The 12,649-nt window shown below is 40.0% G+C and overlaps 1 protein-coding gene across 8 annotated transcripts in view; it reads left to right on the top strand.

Annotated features, from left to right (window-relative positions):
- Positions 1–229: 229 nt before the first annotated feature.
- Positions 230–12,649, top strand: part of arhgef10lb (Rho guanine nucleotide exchange factor (GEF) 10-like b) — a 51,776-nt gene continuing 39,356 nt past the window's right edge. For 2 of the 8 annotated variants that reach the window (XM_056268164.1, XM_056268165.1), the window contains exons 1-5: positions 2,986–3,196; positions 11,122–11,448; positions 11,572–11,599; positions 11,982–12,055; positions 12,533–12,601. In XM_056268164.1, the coding sequence (XP_056124139.1) occupies positions 3,010–3,196; positions 11,122–11,448; positions 11,572–11,599; positions 11,982–12,055; positions 12,533–12,601 (685 nt within the window). In that variant the 5' untranslated portion in view covers positions 2,986–3,009. Of the gene's footprint in view, positions 693–2,022; positions 2,053–2,195; positions 2,263–2,983; positions 3,197–11,121; positions 11,449–11,571; positions 11,600–11,981; positions 12,056–12,532; positions 12,602–12,649 lie in introns of those variants that run through there. The other 6 variants (XM_056268168.1, XM_056268167.1, XM_056268169.1 and 3 more) reach the window with 6 other exon arrangements.

Raw genomic sequence — 12,649 nt, 5'->3', positions numbered from 1 at the left:
TATTATTTTACAGCGTTGAACTTACATGAAGATCACACCAAGGTGCATTTAAATAAAGATCTTAAAGGCAAAAACACGTTTTATTCTAACAGTCAGAGACAATTGCCACATAATCTAAAATATTGACTTTATTTTAATATTGTTTTTGGTAAAATAACCTATCTATGCTAATCAACTCATAATGAGCATAGCATATTAATTCCTCTTCTGCTGTCCTGCTGTCTACCCCCAGCAAGGAACTATTGAAAGAAAAGTTGCTCTTCTATGATTGGTGGGAGTGCAGGCCTGATCATCTGCTATTGGCTGCCTGTTTCTTTTAGTATTTGCATACTGCTCTCTCCTGATGTACGGCAGGGGGAAGGAGTGAGTGCAAAGAAAGGAAAAAAGGGAGGGACTGAGCGAAAAGAAAGAGGGAGAAGAGTTTTCATATTCTTCGGAGAAGCCGCGTCAGTTAATGCATTGGGAGTCTCAGAACTTGTTCCTCCACTAAAAGAAAACAATTAAAATCAGCTCTTTACAATTGCTGTGCTTTCTGTTGAAGAGACAGTGGTGTCATCAATTGTAGATTCACAGATGGCTGCACTGCGCAAAGATGGGAGCAGACATGACAATGGATCTGTATTGATAGCTTGTGATCAATAAGGACAATATCAGAGGGGTGACATTTGAGGGACGTAAAGCCAGACTTGTGAGTAAGTCTTTCTTTGGAATAAGAGCAAAAAAAATGAGTGCTTATGTTGTTTGACATATGAAAATATAACAGTGCAACAAAGCCTCACTAGGGGGGAGTGAGACTAGATTAATATAAAAAACATCCAGACTCTCAGATGAAAAAATGATTGTGCGTAATAATCTGACCACTTTGTGCCATCTGATTCATTTACTGATATTACTGATTTCATAATAAAGAACATGTTTAAAATCGTTTTGTTTTCTTTTGTGATATGAAGATTCTGTGATAATTATTTGATATTAATATAATTCTGGCCTCTAATGATGAATGGCAGACAAAAACAATTATATTTCACCTGATGGCAATAGTGGATGACTACAGTATATTTGTGATTTAAATTAATCTGACATCTATTTATCAGTCCAGTGCTAAAGCTAATCTGTCCTTCAGCTTTGCCTACCAGTGGTTTGATATCAGCTGACTCACATGGGATCAAACCATTCATGTTGGTCATTTTTAACCTCAAGCCTACAGTTTTTTATTGAAAAAGCTTGTCTTCCTTTACATGATCAGATCTGCTGTCTAATGCATTGGTTAACTGTGAATTTACATAGCAGGAAGTAGCGAATGATATCAGTGTAAAATAGAGAGAAGTCTGTGAAAAGAGGTGGCATGTGTGGCGGTCCAGATGCCTCTCTCACTGTGCCTGTGTCCAAGGTGATTCCTGTGTTATTTATTTAAAAGGAGTTTCTAGGCCATTCAATGGGCTTGCAGTTCTTACTATGTGTGCTTTACTCTCAACCATTCAACCTTGCTGTGCTCTCTCTGAGTGGGAAATATGCTATTTTCCTTTGTCTATTCACTGGCTTCAGCCTGGTCTTACCCCTGCCCTTCTTTCTAGTGAATAATTCATGCACACTGACCTCCAGCTGCAGAGTTATCTTTCAGGAAACAAGATGACAGAAACTCTTTTCAAGTACTTTTGTGAAGTTTGGCAATCACTTTTATCTAAAGCAAATTATGGTGTATTTAAAGACAGTATTTGTTTCCTGGGAATCAAACTCATGACCTTGGCGTTACTACATGGATGAAAGAGATCAAAAGTGGTTAATGAATTGCTGTCTCATTTTATTCTAAATACTGGTACTGACGCAACTAAACCTGCACATTTCTTTGTATCACCCTCCGGTCATTCCTCTCGGTTGAGTTGTGTTGTTCTGACACATGCTGAGAGTCTTTCCCAGTAAATGTGGGAGGAGATGTTGTGTGAGGATTCAGCTGGTAAGGCAAGCCTGGATCTGCCACACACTGTTGAGGAATGTAACATTTTCACCCTGTCTCCTTTAGTAACCTGTAATGTCCAACATAGTACAACAAAAGTCATTTTTCACTGAAGTCTAGAGTTGTGATGTTAGATACGCTACAGTATTGTGTTTCACTGTCATACAGAATATCCTGTGTGTTTAGGGACTTTGGATTGAGCATTTTAGAGTAAATGTGTTAACACATTTCTCTTTTACAGGAGTGCAGACATGACTATATATTAAACTTCATGGCATCTCCAGAATCTCTTAACCCTCCTAAAAAAGGTTAGTACATGGATCATGCTGCTTGTTGATATCTTGATGTGTTAGATAATTAAAATGTATTTAAAGGGGTTGTCATTTTTATGACAGGGCAAGGTTAGTTCAGGTTGTAAAATGTCATGTGGTGTGAATATTTATGATATATTTGTTAACATAATAATTAAGGTGTGTGTACACACACATGCATTCAAGATGTTAGGAAAATGAAATGTATTTATAATCAAATCAATGATTACACCAAACTAAACTTTTCTTAAAAATGGTATACCAATGCATGCAAAGAGACGAGTACATTCAAGAACTTGGCATGTGTTTTAAACTGGATTTTTAGAAGATTTTCTTTATCTTGGACACGCTTATACATCGTTAACCCACATAGTATGATTCAAATTCAAATCTTCCAAACCCAGTGGTGCTTAGTCATGATTTGGTGGTCCTGCCAAGATGTTTTAGGAGGTACGTCATGTGACATCACACTGTTCACTGCTCTCTCTGGTACAAACAAGGCCCAAACAATGGGTATCTGTGCATGACACATTAGGGTGCGCTCTTTTCAAACAAAGAGAAACCATAATGACAGTTTAAGAGCTGTTAATGACCTCTATATGTCACCTGTTCTAGTATATTAGAGAATAGTATAGTGTGTAGAACTCTGAAACACAGTTACTGTACCTAGTTGAGGGAATACGGCATTACCCTCTTAATCTCCAGAGAGCTTGGAAAACTGCAGCGCTCAAGGTAACTGACCATATGCTGCAGCAGAACAATTCTTCCACCATATGTCACCTGCTCTTGACACACATCTATCCTGAAGCCATGGAGACTACTTGCATGAGACAATCGCTTAAATTTCTAGTGTCACCCAAAATCCATCTGGCCGGGTCTAAGAGGTTTTCATACTTCTGCTGGAGTGAGGGGAATGAGGATAAGAGGCATGGTAAACAATTGTTTTGTTGGTTTAGTGATTGTTGAAGGGAATAGAGCACCTGAGCACTGCATGACCTTTAGAGCCATTTTAAAGTTATGTGAGCTTATATTGACTTGAGTAACTGATTCATGTTATTTTATAAGGTAAATGTGCACCAGGGAAAATTCGGAGGGCACTTAAAGCAGGGAAATTTGTAACATAGAAATGTAAGCATAGACATTTATTCTTTGTTGTAATTGGTTGCTACACTACTGCTATGCACAACTCACTTTCATTGTGGGAGCAAGTGAAAACATTTACTGGTATAAGTACTTTTAGTTGAGAATTCTCTATAGAGACCATATGGTCAGATGTGTAATCCTGCTCTTCACATGATCTGTTTTTCTCCATCCAGTGCAGAGTGTGTAATCTCTATCCCTGTGCTTTGGCTCCTTTGCTAAACGTAACGTTCCAACAACTGGTCAGAAAATGCCAAAAAGTGATGCAATGTTTTTGTCGCTTAACTTGACTTTGTAGTTTACAACAAAAGATATATTGTGCCACTACTCTACCGGATTCAGCTCACAACACACTCACACCTTTGGTGCATGTACAGATTGTTTTTGTCTGTATTATTTTGTCTATCTGTTCAATGTTTGTGGTGTGTGTTATCAGAGGGAGGGAGTTTTGGCTTTAAGCTTGTGAGTTTTTCTGAACAAATCTGATGACTCATAAGGGTTTTGTCTGTTATGGTCAAAACATATTTTTGAGCCTCCTCTTTGACTCAGTCCAGCATTATAATGGAATACAAATTTAGCTGCTTAGATACAGAGTGTGCACTGAATTATTAAGACGCAATGTTTTGTTTGTTGTCTTTATGCTTTTTAAGTGAAATTGGATTATACATGCTAAGTCACATTGCAATCAGTCCGTAGCAGGCAGGTCCTATAGCTGTGTGGCTTTGTGTTTACACTCATAACCACAATGCCCACAAAATAAAATAGATATACAGGACCAGGGTTGTTCTCTATTCTTAAAATCCACATATCTCCGAATCCATGTTTGTGATAATGTACAACGAGGCTTAGAGGTGGGTCAGTCAGAACACCATCACAACACTTAAATAACTACAACAATGTATTTTAAGAGTATTTTTTAATGTAAATTAAGAGATGAGAAAGTATCATGAATTGACAACTCTTTATTTATTGGCAAGCAATATGTGCAACATGTTCCATTCCCTCTCTTTGAGGTGATTAGGAACAGCTTAAAGCTTAAAGTTCCCCTGTTAAGGTTTCAAATTCCTTTTCATGCAGTGTGTAATATAGCCGTTCTACAAAGTTGTAAAGTCGAAAGTGCACGATAAACAAAGCTATTTTCTCCCAAAAGAAAGAATTGACTCTGAACCATCTATACGAGTTGTCTGTACGACTTGTATAGTTTGTTACGGCTTTTTAACAAATATAGAATTCCTGTGAAATAAATAATAATTAATAAAGGCCTTCTGAAGTGAAGCGATGCATTCGTGTAAGAAGAATGCGTCGGTACGCAAGTCGACTTACGCCAAAAGAGTAACCCTTGACACACAATGTAATGACGAACGCGGTTGCCCAGCCCTGTTTGCGTCAAAGCTTAGGCTACTCCTACATTCTACGTCATACAACGTCAAGTGTTACTCTTTTGCCGTAAGTCGACTTGCGTACGGCCGTCTGCCGGAAGGTAGTTATTTTAGTCAATAAAGTTTTATGGATATTTTTCTTACACGAACGCATCGCTTCACTTCTGAAGGCCTTTATTAACCCCCCAGAGCCATTTCGAGCAATTTGATCAAACTTCGAGCAATTTTTGGACTTCCAAAAAAATATATCCATTGACTCCCATTATAAAGCTAGGAAGAGGCAGGGATTTTTTAAAATAAAACTCTGATTGTATTCGTCTGAAAGAAGAATGTCATATACACCTAGGATGGCTTCAGGGTGAGTAAATCATGGGATAATTTTCATTTTTGGGTGAACTATCCCTTTAACATTAATGACAGAGACAGCAGCAGGAATATTAGGCTGCTGTCACTTTAAGAGCTGCAAAGATCTATTTAACTGATACACATGCAACTTATTTTCCAACTGTTTATGTTCACTTAAGACATAGCCTAACCAATGGTGTTTAAGCGAATACTCACCAAGCTGGGCATTTTGACATATTTCTGTGTATTTGACCGTTTACACACAAACCTGAAGCTCAAAGTTCACTTTGCTTATCCGTGTTCCTCTCTGTCTTTGAACATTCGCACAGAAAGCCACTTGGGGAACACTCAGAATACCATCGCAACACTCAAACAACCACTCAGAACACCATCACAACACTCAAACAGCCACTCAGAACACCATCGCAACACTCAAGCAACCACTCAGAACACTATCACAACACTCAAACAGCCACTCAGAACACCATTGCAACACTCAAACAACCACTCAGAACACCATCGCAACACTCAAACAACCACTCAGAACACCATTGCAACAATCAAACAGCCACTCAGAACACCATCACAACACTCAAACAGCCACTCAGAACAGCATCGCAACACTCAAACAACCACTCAGAACACCATTGCAACACTCAAACAACCACTCAGAACACCATTGCAACACTCAAACAACCACTCAGAACACCATTGCAACACTCAAACAACCACTCAGAACACCATCGCAACACTCAAACAACCACTCAGAACACCATCGCAACACTCAAACAACCACTCAGAACACCATCACAACACTCAAACAGCCACTCAGAACACCATTGCAACACTCAAACAACCACTCAGAACTAGGGCTGCAACTAACGATTATTTTGATAATCGATTAATCGGACGATTATTTTTTCGATTAATCGATTAATCGGATAGAAAATTCAATTCGATTTTTTATTTATTATGACTAAATAAAACCCGGTTACACTTTATTTTAAGGTGTCCTTGTTACAGTGTAATTATATATTTAAGTACAGAGTAATATTAAGTAACTACATGTACTTACTATAGGAATAGGGTAGGATTTGGTTGAGGGTTAGTTGCATGTAATTATGCATAATTTACTGTTATTACTACAGTAAGTACATGTAACATATGTAACAAGGACACCGTAATATAAAGTGTTACCTAAAACCCTAAATTAGGATATTTATGTGTAAAAGTGTACTTTAAAAAGTGCAAAAGCCACACATTGAGTTTTACAAATATCAATATTTGCATTGTTTTTAATGATAATTGCTGATGGCAAGTTGACAACCATGATTAATGTAAAAAAAAAAAAAACATTTATATCCAACATATTGTTTTAACACAATTTTTGTTAAAACAAATTTACAGACATGTTGTTCAGATGTGAAGATATAAACTAAAAACATCTCAAATATATAATTCATTTAATTTTTATTTAAAATTAGTTGGATTAAGGATAATTTGTAAAAATTAATATAGAAAGAGTGAAAACAAGCGTGTGAACATAGAGCCGCAGTAGATCGCGTTTGAAAAACAATTAAAACTTAATAGTAGGCTAGACAAATGCTATATAAAGAGAACGTAATGGAGGTACGCAGCAAGCTAACAGGCTTGATTAAAAAGACAGGAAAAATGACGCATTAGTGCACAAACATTCGCTGAAAACCACTGAGTACAGTGACTAAAAAACAATAATTTACTGCTGCTGTTATTAACTGCCTTTATATTTAGTGCTTCGCTTTGTAAAGACCGTTTTAATTTAATATTTCTGCGGTAGCACTATTTTAATCCATCACTTATGTTGCGAGCGAACTGATTGCGCAACCTGATGCTCGAGACGCAAAATACAGACATCCCAAGTCTCCCGGAAGTTCTGGGAGTCACCCGCATATTGATAGCGGCTCCCTGATGCTCGCAAATTAGTTCAAACTCCCGGGATTTGAGCGCGCAAGCAAGAGCGCGCATGCGAGACAGAAGAGACTGTGCTCCAAACCATGTAGCGCGAGCGCGCGGCAGAGCAACGAAGGGAGAGAGACCTTGCGTGTGTGTGTGCCTCATGAAGCGCGTGTAGACAGAGAGCATCCTGATTGGCCTGTTTCAACCAATCACCAGTAAGCGCTCCCCGTGACGTAAGCAGACCAACTAATCGATAATGACATTCGTTGACAACGATTTTCATAATCGATTATTATCGATTTTATCGATTAGTTGTTGCAGCCCTAATTGCAACACTCAAACAACCACTCAGAACACCATCGCAACACTCAAACAACCACTCAGAACACCATTGCAACACTCAAACAACCACTCAGAACACTTTCTCATCACTCAAACAGCCACTCAGAACACCATCGCAACACTCAAACAACCACTCAGAACACCATCGCAACACTCAAACAACCACTCAGAACACTTTCTCATCACTCAAACAGCCACTCAGAACACTTTCTCATCACTCAAACAGCCAATCGGAAAACACGTTCTCATCACTCAAACAGCCACTCAGAACACCATCGCAACACTCAAACAACCACTCAGAACACCATTGCAACACTCAAACAACCACTCAGAACACCCTCACAACACTCAAACAGCCAATCAGAACACCATCGCAACACTCGAACAACCACTCAGAACACCATCGCAACACTCAAACAACCACTCAGAACACCATCGCAACACTCAAACAACCACTCAGAACACTATCGCAACACTCAAACAACCACTCAGAACACTTTCTCATCACTCAAACAGCCACTCAGAACACTTTCTCATCACTCAAACAGCCAATCGGAAAACACGTTCTCATCACTCAAACAGCCACTCAGAACACCATCGCAACACTCAAACAACCACTCAGAACACCATTGCAACACTCAAACAACCACTCAGAACACCCTCACAACACTCAAACAGCCAATCAGAACACCATCGCAACACTCGAACAACCACTCAGAACACCATCGCAACACTCAAACAACCACTCAGAACACTTTCTCATCACTCTAACAGCCACTTTAGAACACCATCGCAACACTCAAACAACCACTCAGAACACTATCGCAATACTCAAACAGCCACTCAGAACACCATCGCAACACTCAAACAACCACTCAGAACACCATCGCAACACTCAAACAACCACTCAGAACACCATCGCAACACTCAAACAACCACTCAGAACACCATCGCAACACTCAAACAACCACTCAGAACACCATTGCAACACTCAAACAACCACTCAGAACACCATCGCAACACTCAAACAACCACTCAGAACACCATTGCAACACTCAAACAACCACTTTAGAACACTATCGCAACACTCAAGCAGTCACTCAGAACACCATTGCAACACTCAAACAACCACTCAGAACACCATCGCAACACTCAAACAACCACTCAGAACACCATTGCAACACTCAAACAACCACTCAGAACACCATCGCAACACTCAAACAACCACTCAGAACACCATCGCAACACTCAAACAACCACTCAGAACACCATTGCAACACTCAAACAACCACTCAGAACACCATCGCAACACTCAAACAACCACTCAGAACACCATTGCAACACTCAAACAACCACTTTAGAACACTATCGCAACACTCAAGCAGTCACTCAGAACACCATTGCAACACTCAAACAACCACTCAGAACACCATCGCAACACTCAAACAACCACTCAGAACACCATTGCAACACTCAAACAACCACTCAGAACACCATCGCAACACTCAAACAACCACTCAGAACACCATCGCAACACTCAAACAACCACTCAGAACACCATCGCAACACTCAAACAACCACTCAGAACACCATCGCAACACTCAAACAACCACTCAGAACACCATCGCAACACTCAAACAACCACTCAGAATACCATTGCAACACTCAAACAACCACTCAGAACACCATCGCAACACTCAAACAACCACTCAGAACACCATTGCAACACTCAAACAACCACTTTAGAACACTATCGCAACACTCAAGCAGTCACTCAGAACACCATTGCAACACTCAAACAACCACTCAGAACACCATCGCAACACTCAAACAACCACTCAGAACACCATTGCAACACTCAAACAACCACTCAAACAACCACTCAGAACACCATTGCAACACTCAAACAACCACTCAGAACACCATCGCAACACTCAAACAACCACTCAGAACACCATCGCAACACTCAAACAACCACTCAGAACACCATTGCAACACTCAAACAACCACTCAGAACACCATCGCAACACTCAAACAGCCACTCAGAACACTATCGCAATACTCAAACAGCCACTCAGAACACCATCGCAACACTCAAACAACGACTCAGAACACCATCGCAACACTCAAACAACCACTCAGAAAACCATCGCAACACTCAAACAGCCACTTTAGAACACCATCGCAACACTCAAACAACCACTCAGAACACCATCGCAACACTCAAACAACCACTCAAAACACCATCGCAACACTCAAACAGCCACTCAGAACACCATCGCAACACTCAAACAACCACTCAGAACACCATCGCAACACTCAAACAGCCACTCAGAACACCATCGCAATACTCAAACAGCCACTCAGAACACCATCGCAACACTCAAACAACCACTCAGAACACCATCGCAACAGTCAAACAACCACTCAGAACACCATAGCAACACTCAAACAACCACTCAGAACACCATCGCAACACTCAAACAACCACTCAGAACACCATCGCAACACTCAAACAACCACTCAGAACACCATCGCAATACTCAAACAACCACTCAGAACACCATCGGAAAACACTCAAACAGCCACTCAAAACACCATCGCAACACTCAAACAGCCACTCAGAACACCATCGCAACACTCAAACAACCACTCAGAACACTATCGCAATACTCAAACAGCCACTCAGAACACCATTGCAACACTCAAACAGCCACTCAGAACACCATCGCAACACTCAAACAGCCACTCAGAACACTATCGCAATACTCAAACAGCCACTCAGAACACCATCGCAACACTCAAACAACCACTCAGAACACCATCGCAACACTCAAACAACCACTCAGAAAACCATCGCAACACTCAAACAGCCACTCAGAACACCATCGCAACACTCAAATAGCCACTCAAAACACCATCGCAACACTCAAACAGCCACTCAGAACACCATCGCAACACTCAAACAACCACTCAGAACACTATCGCAATACTCAAACAGCCACTCAGAACACCATTGCAACACTCAAACAGCCACTCAGAACACCATCGCAACACTCAAACAACCACTCAGAACACCATCGCAACACTCAAACAGCCACTCAGAACACCATCGCAACACTCAAACAACCACTCAGAACACTATCGCAATACTCAAACAGCCAGTCAGAACACCATTGCAACACTCAAACAGCCACTCAGAACACCATCGCAACACTCAAACAACCACTCAGAACACCATCGCAACACTCAAACAACCACTCAGAAAACCATCGCAACACTCAAACAGCCACTTTAGAACACCATCGCAACACTCAAACAACCACTCAGAAAACCATCGCAACACTCAAACAGCCACTTTAGAACACCATCGCAACACTCAAACAACCACTCAAAACACCATCGCAACAATCAAACAGCCACTCAAAACACCATCACAACACTCAAACAGCCATTGGGTATCACAACGGGTATAACAATTTAGTAGGAATGCTCAGAAAACCACTCAGAACACGTACTCTCAAACGTTCAGAACAACTACATATTATCAACACTAAAAAACACTCAGAACACCATAGGAACCACATAGTAACAATCAAACAACCTCCCAGAACACCCTAGCAACTGCATAGCAATGCCGTGGCAACCTGGAAATGTAAAAATGTGTTTCTTATCTTATTTTTGTCAGTTAAATTGAGCCCATGTGTTATTTCAGAGTCCATGGTTCCTGGTGTGACTCAGAAGCCACAGGAGGGGGAAGATGATGGTGATGAAGATGAGGAAACTGGTGAGAAGTTCGAGTTTGATGACAGCGAAGACGAGCAGAATACAGTGGAGAACTCTGTTCAGAATAAAGACTCAAAAACTCCTCATGTGGATGGTGAGCATTCAGAGAGTACTAAAGGTAGCACTGCCGCAAATGCACTTTATTGTCAAGCTATGACGCGTGTTACAAAGGATAATCAGCAAACAGTAAATGGAGAGACCCCTGCTGGTCTGGAGGACCAAAATATCCCCACATATCCTCACACAACATACCCAGGTCAGTCTGCAATATGTGTTAATCACATAATATTACTGTATGTATGTGTAAAATGTTCTGTATGTTAAATCAGACATGGGTAGACATTTGGTAAATTAAACATACTTTCTGTTCTCCCTGCAGACATGGTAGCCAGACAATCTCCTGATGGGTAAGAATGTTTGTGTTAACACATCTGAATTTATGAAAGATGTATGCCTTATGTGTTATGTTTTGAACAATTTTCACTTGAATATCTTGAACCTTATTATTCCTAAACAGGATGTCATTCATAGAGACACTATAATTCTTTATATGATTACTGTTTGAAGGGTTTTTCCTCTAAAGGACTTTATTATACATTCTGTCTTAGCTGTGAAGACCTAGGGTTGATTATTTACCTCATATGTGAAAACTTTTCTACTGTATTAGTTATTAAACAACCTGCTCTGGCTCTAGTGACATCTAGTGATAATGTGATGTACCTATTAACACTGATAAGAATAAACATGAAGGGACAGTATTTCTGTACTTTTGCATTCCTGTTTTTTTAGGAGTTCCATCTCAGCCGAGCCTCGAGTAGCCGACGAACAAGAGAGCATTTTGAAAAGAAATAATATTTATGAAGGTATTACACTAAGAGCATATTTCTGTATATTTTTGTGGTTATGAAGGTTTTGGGATGAATCTATTTAAAGCAGTCTAGCTGGACTAGCTGGATGTCCCAAAACGAGTCCAAAAACCCAGTCGTCTAGTGAAATCTAACTTCAATGTTGAAATGTTGTTGAAATCATTTTAGTTGTTGTTTCTGCTTTGAAAAAGTTTAAACTGTTGAAACAATGTTGAAACAACTTTTAATGCTAGATGTTGTAAAAAGGTAACAAAATTCTTATAAATCAATGTTGAAATTGTATGAAGACACAGTGAAAGAATGACTTAATGCAACGTTGTAAGCATCAACGTTAATTAAATTCACAAATTGAAACAAAATTCAACAGTGATTCACCTCGATCAATGACATGGATTAAAAAAAATCTCTGAAATGCCAACTGGGAAGGCAATTCAGTGCTTAAATCTGACAAGTCTGTTGTAAATGTATCTCCAGGTTCAGATTTTGGGCCAGAAGGCTTCTACACACTTATACAGAAGTCCCCGCACAAACTGGTTCAGACAGGTTGGTGGCTCTGAGAAGGGGCTATGCAATGCCTTCCTGTAAATCCAC

This window comes from Rhinichthys klamathensis, unplaced genomic scaffold (genome assembly GCF_029890125.1).
Source record: "Rhinichthys klamathensis goyatoka isolate OS25496 unplaced genomic scaffold, OSU_Roscu_1.1 h1tg000269l_1, whole genome shotgun sequence".
In the NCBI taxonomy this organism is placed as follows: Eukaryota; Metazoa; Chordata; class Actinopteri; order Cypriniformes; family Leuciscidae; genus Rhinichthys; species Rhinichthys klamathensis.
Note: the sequence above shows the minus strand (reverse complement) of the source record. Positions and strands in the feature narration are given on the sequence as shown.